At 34.9% G+C, this 20,329-nt stretch overlaps 1 protein-coding gene across 5 annotated transcripts in view; it reads left to right on the forward strand.

The window, feature by feature from the left end:
• The window catches only part of mef2ab (myocyte enhancer factor 2ab), a 77,301-nt gene that overhangs the window by 55,178 nt on the left and 1,794 nt on the right, over positions 1-20,329 (forward strand). For 3 of the 5 annotated variants that reach the window (XM_073908119.1, XM_073908121.1, XM_073908120.1), the window contains exons 4-10: positions 7,362-7,496; positions 9,219-9,396; positions 11,705-11,764; positions 14,664-14,797; positions 14,899-14,925; positions 15,567-15,684; positions 16,371-16,494. In XM_073908119.1, the coding sequence (XP_073764220.1) occupies positions 7,362-7,496; positions 9,219-9,396; positions 11,705-11,764; positions 14,664-14,797; positions 14,899-14,925; positions 15,567-15,684; positions 16,371-16,494 (776 nt within the window). The remainder of the gene's footprint in view (positions 1-7,361; positions 7,497-9,218; positions 9,397-11,704; positions 11,765-14,663; positions 14,798-14,898; positions 14,926-15,566; positions 15,685-16,370; positions 16,495-20,329) is intronic. The other 2 variants (XM_073908122.1, XM_073908123.1) reach the window with 1 other exon arrangement.

The raw sequence follows: 20,329 nt of genomic DNA on the forward strand, positions 1-20,329 counted from the left end.
TTCATGGGTCAAATATGCCGTAGTGTAGATGCCAGACATAACCATAATGTGTTTTAAAACTGAAACTCGGTGTAAACGCCACATTAAACCGTTTTATAAACCATGCATGCATCCAATTCAATTAGCTTCTGTGCAAATTCAAAACAGCATCGCTGATCACACATATCTGCCATGACGTTTCACAGTAGTGATTCATTCTCAGTGTTATGATCCATATGTGATTGAACAGAAACATGAATGGGCTTTAACAGATTACATTAATGCCTGTAGTAACACTATCATATGGAGTTGCGGGCAGCATTTACCATTGCTGTAATGCAATTAGCAAACAGCTGGGCCACGTTTCAAGCATGCAGCATGGAGTAATTATAGATCACTGTCTACTGTGAGGCATGTGCTCAAATTACATCTTCATTTTCACATGCATTTGCTCCATTTACAATCAGCATGACTCTAGCCAAGGTGATTCAGTGTGTTTTGTTGCCATATAAGCAGCTGTCATCTGTCTTTACATCTGAAATGAACAATTTTCATTTAAATGTTTAGAATATGTCTAGAATGTTTAAAATGTTTTATGTTGCAAAAATACTCACCCTACCCTTATAGAAAGCTGATAAATGGTAATAAATGCAAATGACATATACTGTATAACATATATGATGACAAGATGGCGATGTGGTGGCGCAGTGGGTAGCATGTTCGCCTCACAGCAAGAAAGTTGCTTGTTTGAGCCTTGGCTGGGTCAGTTGGCGTTTCTGTGTGGAGTTTGCGTGTTCTCCCCGTGTCCATGTGGGTTTTCTCCGGGTGCTCTCCGGGTCAATGCTAAAATTGACCGTAGTGTGTGTGTGTGTTTGTGTGTGTGTGTGTGTGTATGTGTGTGTGTGTGTGTGTGTGTGTGTGTGTGTGTGTGTGTGTGTGTGTGTGTGTGTATGGATGTTTCCCAGTCATAGATTGCGGCTGGAAGGGCATCCGCTGCGTAGAACATTTGCTGGATAAGTTTGGATAGTGGATAAGTGCCAGAGGTCAGAGGAGAATGGCCAGACTGGTTCAAGCTAATATAAGGGCAACAGTAACTCAAATAACCACTTGTTACAACCGAGGTATGCAGAAGAACATCTCTGAACGCACAACACATCTAACCTTGAGGTGGATGGGATACAGCAGCAGAAGACCACACCGGCTGCCACTCCTGTCAGCTAAGAACAGGAAATTGAGTATACAATTGGCACAGGTTTACTAAAATTGGACAATAGAAGATTGAAAAAACGTTGCCTGGTCTGATGAGTCTCGATTTCTGCTGCAACATTCGGATTGTAGGGTCAAAATTTGGCATCCACACTATAAAAACATGGATTTATCCTGCCTTCTATTAATGGTTTAGGCTGCTGGTGGTGGTGTAATTGTGTGGGGGATATTTTCTCAACACACTTTGAACCCATTAGTACCAATTAAGCATCAAGTTGACCTACCTGAGCATTGTGTCAGCCTGAGTATTGTTGCTGACCATGTCCATCCCCTTATGACCAGAGTACCCATCTTCTGATGGCTGCTTACAGCAAGATAATGTGCCATAAAGTGTGAATCATCTCAGACTGGTTTCCTGAACATGACAATAAGTTCACTGTTCTCAAATGGCCTCCGAAGTCACCAGAGCTCAATCCAATAGAGTACTTTTGGGATATGGTGAAACTCTCTGAGGAATATTTCCAGCACCTTGTTGAATCTATGCCATGAAGGCAGTTCTAAAGGCAAAAACCTGATACTTATAAGGTGTACCTAATAAAATGGCCAGTAAGTGTATATGTCATATGCAAAATAAATTTCAAAATAACTATTGAAATTACAAACATGAACATGTTCAAATATACAGTACTGTGATATAATAAATCAGTCTCTTTATTAAAAACAACCAGAAAATATAGTGAATATGTGCTAAAAAAACAACAACAGCACAACATTTCCTCTTCAAGCAAAAGACTGTTTAATATGGCTTCTCTTGGCACCAAGCACAGCTTGAACTGCTTTAATTTAATAATGTGTTGTGTAATATTAGGCTTCTTTTAGCACTTTCCAGAGTTCTTCTTTTGGTTTAGTGTCATATCTTTCCTTTTTCTTTCCTGATGATCTCATAAAGCCTCTATAATATTCAGGTCTGGACCCTGTGGAAGCCATTTCATGACAGTTTATGTTTCTTCAGCTTTTTTTTTCTCCAAAATAGAATTTTTACTGCAATTAGCAGATCATTATCATGCTGAAAATGAAAACTTTTACCACTGAAGTCCTTTCCAGAAGGAATTGCATAATAGATTAAAACCTGTCTGTACTTTTCAACATTCAATTCCATCAATTCAGACAATATTGCTAACAATACTGCTAGAAATGCAGACAAACAACCTCTCTCCAACATTCGTTCACATGTCTTAAACAATTAAACCAAAATAATTCAAACCTAACTCCTATCCTAATAACCTATACATCAGCTGAAAGATCATTTATTCACTCCGTATATATACAGTATCAATAAAGAAAGTAGACAAAAATAATTACACGTCTGACTGGTTTTCTAATTTTACATCCAATATCCATTATATACCACCAGTAAGACAACAGATTTAATGTTGGCCTAAAACTTTTTCACAGTACTGTATTTCATATACATGTTGAATTATGGTCATATATAAGATTTCCATATGGCTACCAGCATTCGTTTGATTCAAAACAATTTTGATTGGTAGTCACAAATGTATTTATTGATTGTTGTTTGTGCAACTCCAGATGCTACTGCAGACCACGAGACCATTTGTCCCAGAGATATCAGGTTTCATCTGAATGGTGAATGTTTAAATTTGCAACGTCTCGTTTTTATCTGTAGCTAAATGCTGCAGCTGAAGTCATGTGAACAGATTTTCTGTGGTGTGGTGCTAATTGGTTGTAGCTAAAAATAAGGATCCAGACTTATCCAACATTCATACGGAGGAAACCTGAGATACTATCAGTCACAGACTTGGCACTGTTGGCGAACGCTGCTCTCATTAGCCTCCATAAATCACTAATCGCTTACGTGTACCAGATATTTCTGAATCAGAGTTATGCTGGTTTCATATAAGCATAGCGTAATGATGCGTAGTACTGTGGTTGTTTCACAGTAGGGTATATTGGCATGTGATAGGGCTGTGCAATATGACGATGTACTGTATAATGGATGGACGAAATAAAAAGTCTATCATTTACATTGTGGTGTCACAAAATACATTGTTTGTGGTAATACCCTTTCATAGTTTATTTGAGTGCAATATTACACACCATTACAGGAATGCAGACAGAAATAGATGCATTGAGAGAAAATTAGATTCAAAGTACAATTAAATATATACATTTAGCATGCATTATGTTTTATTTTTATATTGAATCTGTATACATTTTTTGAAAAGGTGCTTTGTATTTAAATAATATTTATTTTATATTTCTACATTTTTTCATCAAGCATTTGCCCTGAATATCTAAATAAAGTGAGAAATATGAACACATACAAATACATGTGGTCAGTATATTTATTAAAGTCAGCAAACTATTAATTGATTGGGTTTACAGAGATAGTTGGTCATGCTTTATTTTAATGGTCCGTTTGTTGAATTTTTTTTTTTATACTTTATTTTTAGTTCTCTTTTTTTAAGGGAAAAAAGTACAAATAGTAGATTTTAAGAAAATAAAATTAAGTAAATAATACAATAAAACACCAGAACTTAAATGAACGGTTGACAGGTCACATATTTCCTTACAGGTCACATGAACAAATACATATATAAATCAGATTACACTCTGTAAAGGCAGAAGTACAATCCATTTCTCCCAATATTGCAGGTATTTGTCCATTTGTAGTTTTAAAGAAAAAGTCATCCTCTCCATATTTTGAACATTAGATATGATATCCAACCATTCAGATTTTGTAGGGGGTTCCAGTTGTAGCCACTTTCGAGTCACAGTTTTCTTACTGGTTGCTAGGAGTAAGTACTTGTCTTTTACCGTTAAGTTGGCTGCAATATTTCCCAGATAAATTGTTGTAAAAGAAAGATCCACATCATCACTAAAAATATTATGTATTACTTGCTTTACGTCCTTCCAATATGACTGAATGGCTGGGCAACTCCAAAATATGTAAAAGTGGTTTGCCAAGTCTTCTCCACATTTCCTCCAGCACTGTCCCCTGTCCTTCTCCTGTGTTTGCATGCATGTTAATTTGGGGGTTATAAAGTATCTGGTAAGATTCTTCCAGCAAAAATCTCTCCACATACCCGAATTGGAAGAGGTGCCGTTTGTTGAATTTAAGTTACATTGCACCTACATGCTAACTATTTCTTATTAGATTATAAGTAGACTGTTAGGTTGGGGTTAGTGTAAGTTGACATGTACTTGCAAAGTTTCTTATAGTCAGTTAAATGTCTGTTGAAGGATCAGTATTAACATATTAAGCAGGCAGTCTACTAATACTCAAGTGGACTATATACTAACCTTGACATAAATGTCTCAGGTCTAGTTCTCTCTTGTCTTCCACTATCACCATTCTTTCTTTTATTTGTATTTTTTTTAGCTCTTCTCTGTAGGACTTTTTGTCTGTAAATATACAGTCTTGTGCAAAAGTTTGGTCACCCCTCTGTGTTTGCGTAATTGCTTTGTGATTTCCTTAATAACATCTAGTATTTAATTAAACTTAGACTTATAGACAGTTAGAGCTTCACTTGAGCTCAACAACCCCTATCTGTTTCATATAAAGTAATATAAGGCCCAGTTATATAATATTAAAACACAGAGCTTGAAGTATTACAAATGCGTAGGGATGAGGTAAACTTCTGATCTCCATCCACACTCATAAGGGCTCTTAAACTGCTGCGAAATGCTCGTCTGTGTACTGTATTTCACTGTTGCTTTAACACTCTAGTGTCCTGTAATATATATGTAAATTTTCTATATGGATAGAAATACTTTGATGACATTTGCTAGCATAAGAATGTAATACTGCATCCCATAATGCAATGCTCTCAGCTTGACCTTCCATTTCCAGCGTGACGTGAAATAACAGGGTTTACAGTAGCAGCTGCTGAATTAAACATGGAATATGATGAGGACACATCACAATAACAACATTCGGCTTTTTTAAACATTTATAATGCTTGGTGTTATGTAGATGAGTACTACCGTATGTATTTTTTATTATTGGGCTTGCAACATGCTTGTGTTATTATTTCAGTAGATTGCTAATTAATTTTATAATTAAGACACTATTATCTGTGGACTATTTCATTAGGGTCCAATATAATCGGCTTCATTTTTTTATCATTTTTTTTCTAGATAACTTATCAAAAAGCTTGCTTTAATAACTTATATAATAAATTATTATCACTAATATTATTATTTTACATTCTACTGTACAGTAGTAATGGACCTGTGCTTCTGTTAAAATTTTCTCAGCTCAAAATTAACTTATATTTTGATGTATGAATGCCTTTATGATGATCCATCACATGCACATTAAACGATATTATTTTGAAAACACTAGTTCATAACTATGATTAACGTTCAACCCTCCTTTGAATTTAATAGTTTAATAATCTGTAAGCTGGCTCTCTGCAACTCTCACATGGTCACCCACTGAAGCTATGCAGGGCTGTGTCCGGTCAGTACCTGTATAGGAGACCACACGGATAATCTAGGAGGCTGCCGGAAGTGGTGTTAGTGAGGCCAGCAGGGGGTGCTCAACCTGCGGTCTGTGTGGGTCCTAACACCCCAGTATATTGATGAGGACTCTATACTGCTCAGTGAGTGCCGTCTTTTGGATGAGACTATAGGCCTACTCACACTATGCCATCTGTACCGTGCCCAGGCCCATTTCCCGGATCGTTTGAGAAGTGTGAGTGCGCTGAATTAGGCTCAAGCACGGTTCACTTAGCCGGCCCTGGCCCAGTTGGAAGAGGTGTGCCTGAGCGCGGATCACTTGGGCTTTGGCGCGGTACGCTTGTGTGTGAGTGCAAAACGCGCCAAAGCCCTAAACTGAAAGCGAGACGTGACTTTTAAGGGGCTGTTTCACATGGATTTATTAATCATTCTTACTGTTCAGTGATCGCAAACTGCCGTAGTTTATTAAAGACGCAAACCCCTCACTGCACGTCAGCTGCGCGCCTTCAGCAGACCTCCTCATTCCTGCAGCACGAGAGCTTTATGATTGTTTATGAGCGCCAAAAGTGGCGGATCTGTCCGGTTAAATATCTGACTGCGTGTCACCGCATCCCTAAGGACTGTTTGGCGAAATATTTGACTGCATGTCACTGCATATCAAACGACTGAAAGGATATAACTAGAGAAATCTCCACTGTGCTACTGGGTGAGAGCGTATGGCAAGCCGTTTAAGCATTTAAACCTTGTTCTGACTATCCATAAATATATTTAGAGATATCTCTAATTATATTTTGACTTGTCATAATTATAATTCGACTAGTCAGATTGGAAATATCTGCAAATATATTATGACTGACTAGTCATATTCCTCCATTGACTTCCATTGAAAAATATTTGCAGATATCTGTAAATGAGTCAAAAATCCAATTCAAGATATCTACAACTGTAATTGGACTGTTAGTAAACTAATTACAGATATCTTCAAATATATTAGTAAATATCTCTAAATATGACGAATTAAAGATTCGGTTCGAGCCTTATAGGCCGTACTCACACTAGGTACAGTTGCCTCGAACCGGGCCAAAGCACGCTTGTGTGTGTGTGTGTGTGTGTGTGTATGTGTGTGTGTGTGTGTATGTGTATTGCCAGCAGATTTCTCTTATATACAGTTGAAGTCAAATTTATTAGCCCTCCTGGGATTTTTTTTTTCTTCAAATATTTCCCAAGTGATGTTTAACAGAGCAAGGAATTTTTCACAGTATTTCCTATAATATATTTTTTTTTATTCTGGAAAATTGGAATTGCAAACTTTTATTTGTTTTGTTTTGGCTAGAATAAAAGTAGTTTTATTTTTTTATTATTATTATTTTAAGGTCAATATTAATAAGCAATAATTTTTTGCATAGTTAACCTAATTAACCTAGATAAATTGCCTTTAAATGTCACTTTAAGCTAGATACTACTATCTTTAAAAATATCTAGACAAATATTACTTACTGTCATCGTGGAAAAGATCAAATTAATCAGTGATTAGAAATGAGTTATTAAAACTATTATGTTTAGAAATGTGTTGAAAAAATATTTATGGTAAATAGAATTTGTGGAAAAATATAGAGGAGAGCTAATAGAATCATAGTGAATGTTAGATATTCAATGGTGTCATAATGTCTATTTTTTCTTGTTCCCTTCAGGTGCTAAATAAAAAGGAACACAGAGGTTGTGACAGTCCAGATCCAGACGCCTCATATGTCCTCACCCCTCACGCAGAGGAGAAATATCAGAAGATTAATGAAGAGTTTGACAATATGATGAGAAATCACAAAATTGTAAGCAACATTTTGTGACTGGTTTTCATCTCATCATCACTGTTATGCACACAACTAACTAACTAATCACCTTAAACCTTAAAGGGATAGTTCACCTAAAAGGGACAATTGCCATATTTTATTTAACTTCCTTTTCTTCCAAACGTGTTTGAGTTTCTATCTTATTTTGAACACAAAAGAAAATTTCTGAAAAATATTGGAAAACTGAAGCGACACGGTTAGAGCTGTCACCTCACAGCAAGAAGGTCGCTGGTTTGAGTCCTTGCTGGGGCAGCTGGCATTTTTGTGTGGAGTTTGCATGTTCTCCCCGTGTTTGCTTGGATTTCCTTTGGGTGGTCTGGTTTCCCCCACAGTCCAAAGGCATGCGCTTTAGGTGTATGGCCATGGTGTGTGTGTGTGTGTGTGTGTGTGTGTGTGTGTGTGTGTGTGTGTGTGTGTGTGTGTGTGTGAATGTGAGAGTGTATGGGTGTTTTCCAATATCGGGTTATTCCACTGTGGTGACCCCTGATAAAATAAGGGACTAAGCCCAAGGAAAATGAATGAATGAATGACTGTTGGAAAACTATGTATGTTAGTGGCTAAAAGTTTCAAAAGAAGGTAATGATTAGCACTCAATTGCTTCGTACTGTTATTATTTTTACTTTTTCTTACATTTTATGGGTGATAACAGACAAACAGACGTTTCGGCACAAAAACGTCTGTCTGTTATCACCCGTAAAATGTAAGAAAAAGTAAAAATAAAAACAGTACGAAGCAATTGAGTGCGAATCATTACCTTCTTTTGAATAATAGTAACGATCAGATTAACGCACCGAACCAAAGAAGTAACTAAAAACAAAACGCAAGCGTGCAGGACAAACTTCAGTAACTCTGCACAGTGGCTAAAAGTTTCCAACATTTTTTCCATCATTTTTTTAGGTGAACTCTACCTTTAGAAACTACATACAGTAAAGCATTGCTTTTAGTCGGTTGTGTCCAAACTCGGCCCTGGAGGACCGGTGTCCTGCATAGTTTAGCTCCAACTTGCTTCAACACACCTGCCAGGAAGTTTCTAGTATCTAGTAAGAGCTTGATTGGCTGGTTCAGGTGTGTTTGATTAGAGTTGGAGCTAAACTCTCCAGGACCGAGTTTGGACACCCCTGCTTTAAGTAAATACTCCACATTTTTGAACAGTGAAGTTTTACACAAAAAAAAAAGACTTAACTTCAGTGGGTGACCATGTGAGAGTTGCAGAGCACCTTACATTTATGTTTATTTAAGTGGATTAAACATAAATCAATTAAGATGTTCCAAAAACAACTCAAGAATTGTGCTGTTTCCGTTCATTTTAAATAAGTAGTTTGTACAAAGAGCAAACATCATTTGAGTGAAGACCTACAATAGGAAACTGATTGAAACTCTACTTTTTTGTGGGTGATGCTAATGGTCTAATCCGATTCAATGATCTATGCTAAGCTAAGCTAAAAGTGCTCCGCCAGACACAGAGATTGGCTGAATGGATTTTAAAAAAAAATGTGAAACTGTTTAACTCTAGGGGAGTTGTACAATGAGCCTGTTTTGGAAAAAGTGGAGTGTTTCTTTAAATAAAAAACACCCAATACCTTAGCCACCACATAGCAATTCTCTTATAATCACTGTTTAGAATTTAGACTAAAATACTGAATATTGACATTTTAAATGTTGTTAAATCTTCATCTTTCTCTCTATTTGTCTTTACATTAGCCAGCCACTTTGAGTCACCAGAGTTTCTCAATGCCATTGACTTTGCCCGTCACCAACCCCACCACCCTGTCCTACAGTACAAACGACTCATTGGACACCCCGGTGACCCTCAGCGGGACAAACATCCTGTCTCTGCCCTCCAACACCCTTCAGACCACCAATAGCACTGCTGGCATCGGTCAGTATGTAGTACAGTACATTATATTCAGATATTAGTAAATGCAATACTATCAACACCATGATGTCATACCAGTGTTGTGATGTGCAATGGATAAACCATGATATGATTTGAGGTTACTTGAAGTACCATGCAGTTGATGAATATGGTAATCAGTTATTATAACTAATATACAGTGGCAGACAGGGATCAAACTAGGGCTGCATGATACTGGACCATTTATTTATTTAATGCTATTAAAATAAACAGGTCAAAGATCATTTTCAGATCTAATTAATTCTTATAATAAAAAAAACATGTCAAGGTGCAAACATTTAGTCTTTAAAATACTCAGTGAGTGAAAACCTCTGCAAATATTCTGACTCTGATTGGCTGTTAGCATTTTCCTCTCTCATCTCGACTCCTGCCATTAGTGTTTATTTTTCAGCTCTGGGCTCACCTTTGAGTCGGTCCAGCCATCAGTAGAACAGCAACTACTGAGGAGGTATGGATAAAGTTAGTAAGACCCCACCTGATTGGTCAAATTTAGATAAACGCCCAATGCATAAAATAAATGTCATTATCACATAGGTCTGCGATGCATATATTGTACTATTACCGCGATACCAATACGATTCACAATGTAATACGTAGCGCTAGCTTAAACACACTGCAAGTGAAGAAAACACAAGCGAAATTTAAAACACTTTTCGAAAACATCTCCATCAGTTTGACAACACGTGCACATGCAAATTCTCACAACACATGAAAATACAGAAAAATGCTGCAAATAGCAAAGAACACAATGAATTTATATTGGGGGACCCCAAAATTTACTGAGATCTGAGGTATGACTTTTTTTGTTATTGTAACATCCTGGTCATATAGTTCCTCCTTCCTAGTGGGAAACTTTGACATTGATGTCAAAAATGCAAATTAATTTAATGCCAAAACCTTGACGTACATTTGATATTAACACATTGATGACTACCTAAATAACGACACAATAAGTAAAGATTTTGTGACCCTACAATGCATGTAAACTACATTGATGTCAAAACAACATTAAATAAACCAATTTTATGTCATTTTGACATGTTTTTATTTATTTACTTAAATATATGTGTAACCTACCGGTCCTATTACACACAACCTCATCTGAGCTGGGATCAAATCCCCGGTTCTTTGCATAGGAGTCTTTTGCTCTAACAAGGAGGCTATAGACCATGGCCTTTAGCGCCCTTCACTAGAGCAGCTTCAGAGGTCAAAGGTGTAAGGTTTACCTGCATAGCACTTTACTAGCTAGCCTCCGTTACACTCACCCCCCTAAACCTCTCTCCCATCCCGGACGAGCCCCCATGTGTAACTTACTGGTCCTATTTTACCCAACCTGTTCTGAGCTGGGATCAAACTGACAATTCATTGCATGGGGGTCGGTTGCTCTAACAAGGAGGCTAAATACCATGGCCTGTAGCGTCTGTCCCTAGAGCACCTTTTGAGGTCAGAGGATCGAGGTATACCTGCAATAAAACCAATTTGTTTGTTTGTTTGTATACTTTATTGTCCCTCACGGGGAAATTTTCTGTAGACTCACCCAGCACTTCAGCAGGTTCTGACACACTAACAATTTAAAAGAATAAATCAACATGCAAAAGAATTACACACACTATTGTTCAGTGTTCAATAGTCTGATTGACACTGGAATAAAAGAGTTCTTAAATCTGTTCCGTTTCCAACGGAAAGTTCTGTATCTTCTTCCAGAAGGTAAAAGTTCGTAAGATGGGAAGAGTACATGCGATGGGTTACTTAAAATTCTTTTAGCTTCATACAGAGTGCATTGCTCGTAGAGTGTTTGTATACTGATAAAACTTTCAGATCCTATTAGTCTTGTAGCAGTTCTGATAATATTGAAAATTTTTTATTTTAGATTTACAGAAAGATTCTGTAAGATAAAATTACCCCTTATGAGAGGTGTTTCTAATGCTGCAACTATGGGACAGTATATTTGATGCTCTCTCTTCTGTCAGCTGTTATCAGTCTTACACAATTGTTTGTCCTTTTTTGAAAGCCGTAAAAACACGATTTTCTTTTATTGTTTAAGCAAATAGTAATACAAAAAATGTATTTGTGATTCTCTCCCGTTCACTGAGCTACAACTATGACAACTTTCGCTGCAGAAATACCCGGAAATCTATCACTTATGATGAGTAGTTCCTCAAATAAAATGCTACTGAGCTCAACTCTTTAAAGGTTTTTTCTTTGCCAAAGCTTTAAATAACCATAAACAGTCAAATTAAACTCTTGCTAATATAAATGTTCATCTGTTCAGACGGTATGCCAGCTTCCTCAGAGGTCACACTTTCAAACGGAGTTCACTCCAGTCATGTGGGTATGTACTCTCTTTATGTGGTACATTACAGTACACAGTGTGTCTGACTGTTATGATAGAGTTCCACTGAGGTGCCAGTTTGTTTAAGGAACACACGGTAAAAAACGTGATTTACTTTAATGCTTGCTGCATAATTCTAGTTGCTTGAGAGATAAGATTACACACCACAAGCAAATCAGGCGAATGTTTCTTGAGAGCTGGATGCGTCTGTATATTAGACAGATTTACTGTACACATGAAAACTTCAGATTTTAATACATGAGGGCTGCTCATAAATGGCTTTGAAGGTAACAGAGAGATGAAGTCAGAGATGCTATGTTTATATGACTGTGTGTGTGTGTGTGTGTGTGTGTGTGTGTGTGTGTGTGTGTGTGTGTGTGCTTGCATTCAAGTTTGTGTGTGTACCTTGTATTTCTCATGTGTGGACCACGAATAGCAATGCCAGTATATTTTGACATTCTGAGGACATCATTTTGGTTTTTATAAGGAAAGTGCCTCATAAATCACACAGAATGTAGTATTTTGGAAATGTAACAAGGTTGATTGTGTCCTGTTAGTGTTGGGTTTAGGGGTAGGGTTGGGCTAGGGGTAAAATAAACTGTAAAGTCTGTAAAGTAAAAATTATTGTGTGTGTGTGTGTGTGTGTGTGTGTGTGTGTGTGTGTGTGTGTGTGTGTGTGTGTGTGTGTGTGTGTGTGTGTGTGTGTGTGTGTGTTGGTGTGTGTTAATCTTGATGTTGATTGGTGTGGGCAGGAAGGGAGGTCATGACCTCATGTGTTTAGGATAAACTGATCTCCTTATCCACTAGAAGCTTGTAAGGGCACTTGTTTGTGTTACTGAATTACTGGAGGTTAACGACAAGTGAAGCTGCATATTTGCTGTTAATTGCTGTAAAAATTATTTAGATGTGTCTGTTAATAATTAAAAAACTATAATAAATAAAAACACTGTATAATATACACTACCTGACAATAGTCTTGTCATTGATTCCAGTTGTAAGAGCAACAAATAACTTCTAGTTGATCATTTAGAAAAGTGGCAGAAGATTTTTTTTTAGATGAATCATCTGTCCCAATCATCACAAATACTGCAGAACACCTGTTGGAACCCACATAAACCCAAGAATCTGACAGAAATCAGTCAAGTTTGGTCAAGTAAAAATCATGGTTTGGATTTACATTCAGTATGGGGGTGTGTGAGAGATCTGCAGAGTGGATGGCAACATCAACAGCCTGAGGTATCAAGACATTTCTGCCGCCCATTACATTACAAACCACAGGAGAGGGCAAATTCTTCAGCAGGATAGCGCTCTTTCTCATACTTCAGCCTCCACATCAAAGCTCTTGAAAGCAAAGAAGTTCAAGGTGCTCCAGGATTGGCCAGCCCAGTCACCAGGCATGAACATTATTGAGCATGTCTGGGGTAAAATGAAGGAGGAGGCATTGAAGATGACGTCAAAGAATTTTGATGAAGTTTGGGAGTCCTGCAAGAACGCTTTCTTTGCCATTCCAGATGACTTTATTAAAAAGTTATTTGAGTCATTGCAGAGATGTATGGATGCTGTCCTCCAAGCTCATGGGAGTCATACACAATATTAATTCACCATGGATCATGCACCATGACTTTATATTCTGTACATTATTTGTTAAGTCTGTTAAGTTACAAGACTTTTGTCTAAGCAAAGTCAGACCTTACTGTCCTAATTAAATAATGAAAAATTCAAGGCATGATCATATTTTTTTTGGCAAAATAAGCGTAATCTAGAGGCCTTTGCCTTTCATATGAGTCACTTCCGATAACAAATGATCAACTAGAGTTCAAGTTATTATTTGTTGTTCCTGTAACTTGGATAGGCAACAAGACTTTTGTCAGGTAGTGTAGTTTTCTTGATGTCCCTTCTAGTGTTATTGTAGTCTAACTGACATACTATTAGTTATTAGTAGTATATTTACTGTAGTTGGTTATTATTTTTTAGATTTTTCATTTTCATTTTTTGATTTCTTTTTTTTTTTGTCATTTTTATTTCCATTTTTATTTTATTTAGCCAATTTTAAAATGTGTATTTATAGATTTGTTTAATGCTACTTGTTTTAAAACAACATAAAATATTAAACTATATATTTATAAAATATATTTAAAGTATTTTACATATTTATTTTATTTTTCTGCCGTCTCAAACTGGTCCCATCTTGATGTTTTATCTTAGCGTATTTAAAAAAGAGCCAGCATATTTAGAAATTCAGTCAACACAATAATAAATTAGTTTTATTTAACTTAACTTAATTATTACACTTTAAAAAAAGTATTTTTTGTATTTTAATATACTGTACAATGTGAAATTATAATAAGTTTTTTTTTAAATATTTCGCAAGCAATAAAAAGCAATTTAAGAAAGAGACACATTTCTAAACATAATAGTGTTAATAACTAATTTCTAATAACTGATTTCTTTTATTTTTGCCATGATAAGATAATATGACACGACACTTCTACACAGCTTAAAGTGACATTTAAAGGCTTAACTACGTACTAGGATAATTAGGCAAATAGGAAAACAATAGGAAAACAATCTTTAGGGGGCTAATAATATTGACCTTACAAGTTTTATTATAATTTTATTGTATTATTTCGATTTTAAATTGTATCTAAAAGTATAAAAGACTTTCTACAGAAGAAAATAAATCATAGAAAGCACAGGAAAATCCTTTGAAAGCACTTAGGAAATAATTATTAGGCTTGTGTATTTATTAGACTAAATCTTCAAATATATGGGAAAATTGGGTTGCAATTTATGTATAAAGTTGTAATGCTTTTTCGTTTCGTGGCTGTATTTTTATACAAAGAAAACTGCTACAGCTCAGTCAAACTTGTAATAATCTCTGTTTAACTGTCTCCTTTAGTCAATGGCTTTTCCGGCAATTCTGAAGAAAACAGTATTGGACAAGTGGTCTCTGCTAAATCGTCCACAGCGAGCCGCAAACCTGACCTGCGAGTCCTCATTCCTCCTGTCTGCAAAAGCAGCTCTTGTTCACTGGTGAGAGAGTTTGTTTTGTCCGCCATCAGCCTCACAAAAACATCCTGAAATCATTAGACAATGAGTGAATATTGACCTGTCTGATATCTTTCTTCTGCAAGCCGCCAGAGGAAGGAGATGAGCATTTGGTAAGAGGTGTTTTATTATGCTTCATTCGGAAATGCTTTGCAAAAGTGACTCGTTAATTTGGTCTTAAAAGATGCGAGAATATTAGCTTTGCTGCCTAATGTTAAAGGTACATGCTGCCATCTAGTGGTTCATTGACACATTACAGCCAAAGCCTAAACTTGCATCGACATTTACGGTAGACATTTAGCAGACGCTTTTGTACTTGCAATTGAAAGAATTTGGCCATTTAACAAGAAAAGACAAAACACAAATGGCAGTGGCGCCCCCAGAAAATAGTATAGAATATATAGAATATATTTTATATAGAATAACATAAAAAATAAGCCACCCCTAATAATAATAATAATAATAATAATAATAATAATAATAATAATATATATATATATATATATATATATATATATATATATATATATATATATATATATATATATATATATATATATATATATAAATTATTAGCATATTATTAGAATGATTTCTGATGGGTCTACTTTGGATACAATAAATGGAGACTTGCTGAGCAGAAAAATGTCCAAGATCTCACTGTTCAAAACCTTTTATTGCTATTGACTGCTAGTGTATCTCCACACCAATCAAGCTTGTTGTTTTCACACTCTTCTGTTTCTGTAATCCTTAGAGAACAGACAGCTCTCAGTCCAGCCAATCACTGAGCACACCTGTGGTATCTGTGGCAACACCCAGTCTGCATCCACAGGACCTCGTGTACTCATCCATGACAACATCGTTCACTACAGGTGTGTGACTCTCCTACTGTTCATCATAAACTCCTTTCTCTCTCTTTATAAAATTCAGTTTATTTCAATTCATTCCAAACTTGCATTATTGGTATGACAAATGTAATGTCAAAGCATTTGTATTGTTTACATTAAAAGAACATATGAAAACAAATCACTGTACACAGTAGTACAAATGAAAACAAGTCATAAAAATATTATTAAAAATTGTCTTTAATTATACTATAATAATAAATCATTTAAACTGTATATTTAATGATCAACATCTCTCTCAATTTAATTTAATTCAAACTTGTTTTATTGATATGACAAATATTGCAAATGTATTGCTAAAGAATTTGTATTGTTTGAATTAAAAAGAACATATTAAAACAGATTACATAGTAGTAGAGAAAATAATAATAGTATAAAATTAAAAATAACAAAAGTTAAAAATTATATAAATTAATTATAATAAATAATAAATACTATATATTTAACATTCAACATCCCCATGGGCTCTCATAATAATAATATTAATAATAATAATGGTAATGATGATGATTTTGATGATGATGATAATTGTAATAATAATAATTATATTATTATAATTTTATTTGTAATGTGCTTTTCTTAAACTTAAAGAGATGCAGTAAAATGCAACACATAAAAACAGTACAGTTTATTTTACAATTCATCCCTTACAGATTTCCCCTTGAGCAGCAAAGAGGCTGGCTCTATACATGGCTTTAGTTCACCGGACGCTTCAGTCATATCAGGCTCTTCTTGGAAACAGAGTCAACATGGCCATCCAGCATTCAGTGCTCAGAGGTGAGAGGATGACATAGAGGTGTGAGGACATAGAGGTATGCTTTAGTTTGTCCATGGGTTTCCTGCAGTCACTCATTAGTGCTAAGAGAATATGAAACCATATACAGTATATATATTTTCCTTTTTTTAAATATTTCCCTAATGATGTTTAACAGATCAAGGAAATTTTCACAGTATATCTGATAATATTTTTTCTTCTGGAGAAAGTCTTATTTGTTTTATTTTGGCTAGAATAAAAGCAGTTTTTAATTTTTTAAACACTATTTTATGGTCAAAATTATTTGCCCCTTTAAGCTATATTTTTTGATTGTCTACAGAACAAACCATCATTATACTATAACTTGTCTAGTAAACCTAATTAACCGAGTTAAGCCTTTAAATGTCACTTTAAGCTGTATAGAAGTGTCTTGAAAAATATCTAGTCAAATATTATCAGTCATTATGGCAAAGATAAACTAAATCCGTTATTAGAAATGAGTTATTAAAACTATTATGTTCAGAAATGTGTTAAAGAAATCTCTCCGTTAAACAGGAATTGGGGGGAAAATAAACAGAAAAATTTTATATATAAATATATATATATATATATATATATATATATATATATATATATATATATATATATATATATATATATATATATATATATATGAGCGTACCTTCCACTGGGGGACATTTATTTACGTGTAAATGAGTGTACATTTATATTTATTTCGTTTTTTATTTGTTTCAGTAATATTGTTGACTAGTTTGTAAACTGTCTGTCTTTTGTTAGACAATTTATAAGACATACTTTGTTGACAGAGTATGGGGATCTAATTGTATTTGCTTCGTAAACATTGAATAAAAGTTAAAAATTTATATTCACATATTATTTTTGTATTCTAATTTTTAGTTACGGTACTCCCAAAATCAATCCACATAAATTCACAGATATATTACAAAAGTCTGCGCAGAAATAGCAAAAATGTCCTTAGATTACTCTTTGGCCCTAGTCATGAGCAGGCCCACCAGAATCTGCGCGTGCAGAAATCCGTGGATTTTTAGCCCATCATTGAGTCTATTTATGTTGTTGTGTAAATGTGTGTACATTTATATTTATTCAGTTTTTAAATTAATTTCAGTAATATTATTAACAAATGTAAAAGGTTCATTTGATTTATTTACTATACAGTTTATCAAGTAATACTTTTTGTCTTTTAGTAGATATATTATATGAGAGACTTGCTTTATTTACCACTTAAGTGCATCTACTTGGATTTGCAATGTAAACACTAAACAAAAGTTATTAAAGGTATTATTTTTCATTTTATATTTTAAGTTTTTAGTTATGATGCTTACAAAATCATCCTGCATAATTTTTTTTTAATTCTGTGCAAAAAAAAGGTAATAATATCCGCAGATTCTGTCGCTAGTCATGAGTTATTCTTTTGACTTTGTAATGTGTTGTTTTTGGTGAGAGCTGAGGTCTGATACTTGTCTCGGATAGAACAAAGACAAAGTCTTAGAATAGACAAAGTCAGCTTTAGTGTCAATTCACCACATATACAGTGCTCAGCATAATTGAGTACAGCCCATTTTGAAAATGAGTATTTTTACCCATTTATCAGTGAATATAGGCAATGTTTTTCAGTGCATTTAAATAAAACAGAGAATATTATTAAAATAATATTATAATCACCAAACATATTTAGAAATTGAAAGATTATACTTTAATTAAATTCAAGCAAAATATTCACAAAAAAAATTACAACCTACAAAATTTCAATTCAATTTTCCTCTTTTTTTTAGCTTCTCTTGATTTTTCCTCTTTTTAAAATTTGTATTTAATATTTTTCTATAACATATATTATTATTAAAAGATGTAAAATATTATTATTAAAAGATAGATTTGTGAGGGGTGTACTAGCATTTATGCTGAGCACTGTACAGGACATGCAGAGAATCAAAATTGCGTTACTAATACACAAATTTTATGAAGAAATTTCAATAAATACAATTGCAGATATAATATAATCTAAAGATATAAGTAAAAATAAAAATTGTAAACAATACAATTACACTTAAGAGCACATGGCAAGGAATGCAAACTAGAGTTGTGCAGATGCAAAACAGTATATAGTGCAAAAAGTACAGTATGATGCAAAACAGTATATAGTGCAAAAGCTTATAAATATAATAAAGTGACTGTGTCTTATTAATCTACAGGGAGGTAGTATGAGGTAACCAGCAGTCCAATGTTACACAAAGTGACCGATGCAGATGTATGAGTGTGTGTGTTACAGGCTACTGGTTTAGTATTAGTGCTGCATTCGAAATCGCTTACTGCACAAGTTGATGCCAATACTAAATTTGAATATACTACTCGTTCTGCATACTATGAATGTGAGTAGTGTGAATGGAATTTGGACATACTACTAAACTCGACCCTCCCAGCCTATCACAGCTGACAACACCCCGTTACGGAACACTTTTCATTTTAAAAGTGTGAAATACACTCCTTAAATAGGGTTTTTCATGACACTTTATAGAGAAAGGGAGTTTTCACACTGTCTTTTTGTGTTTGAGTGTTTATTTCAGAACTTTTATAGACCACATTACTGGAACTGCCTAATCATGCAGATTCACTTTGTACAACATCAGGAAGAAGATCTCTTGTTATGTTCAGACTCTTCCAGTGCTCATGTCAAGGCCTTCCAACCAACACCATCTAGTGGCAACTGATCGTGAATGTGGCTTTATGGATGCTGTACCTGTAGTGCTATAATGCAAAAAGTAAAATTGTTCTCTAATAAGTAGTAGATATGTGACTTTCAAGTGCTAAGATTCTCTAGAAAATGGTTTTAGATGCTCATTTTTAACCACAGAAATGACCTCAGAATGAAAAACTCAATTTTGACCATATTTGGAAGGCTCATGAATATTAATAAGCTCTGCTCGGACACTCCATAGCACGCAATGTACTCTGAAACATACAAAATAGTCATACTTTAATTTAAAAAAAAATAATGATAATGAATTTAATAGATGCCTTCGCATCCGCTGTGTAAAATTATATGCTGGATAAGTTGGCGGTATGCTCCACTATGGCGAGACCAGATTAATAAAGGGACTAAGCCAAAAAGAAAGAAAGAAGATGCCTTCGCTGACAATCTTTTAAACTAATGTGTTGGAGAGGTTTATTTAAGAAGTTATTTATGGCACCAGATAAACCTAGTTTGCTTCAGTGTTGAAAGGAGCAGTAAACATGTCAGGCTAAATAGTTGAAATAAATAATTGACTTCTGCTGTCTTTGTTTTAAAAACACAGATTTTTATTACAACTTGAAAAGGCGGTAAAGTAGGCCACTACATTGTTCAAGTCCATAGCGTGCTTGGATGTTGGTGTATAAGAGATTTAGTTTTATTCAGATGTTTCCTGAATTGTGGGCTGACCAGTAGCTTTTGATATGAAAGGTCCTTTTCTGCTGGAGAAGCTGTTGCTCTAAAAAGTAATAAAATAATCATATCAACTTACATATACTGTACCACAGGAATGGTATAACAACAATTTTAGCAGTTTTAGAACCTTGATTTTTCCAAATTGCTATAAATTTTGAAACCAGATATCATCCCATGCCTAGGACATGGTGCTACTCAGCAGTTTACAAGTGTTTATTGTCTCATTACAATTATGATTATGTGTCTGGTGCCCCAAATGTTTGAATAATAGATTAAACAACATTACTAGGCATCACAGTGGGTGGCACAATCGCCTCACAGCAAGAAGGTCGCTGGTTCGAGCCCGACTGGGTCAGTTGACGTTTCTGTGTGGAGCTTGCATGTTCTCACCATGT

Source organism: Danio rerio, chromosome 7, assembly GCF_049306965.1.
Source record: "Danio rerio strain Tuebingen ecotype United States chromosome 7, GRCz12tu, whole genome shotgun sequence".
Lineage (NCBI taxonomy): Eukaryota > Metazoa > Chordata > Actinopteri > Cypriniformes > Danionidae > Danio > Danio rerio.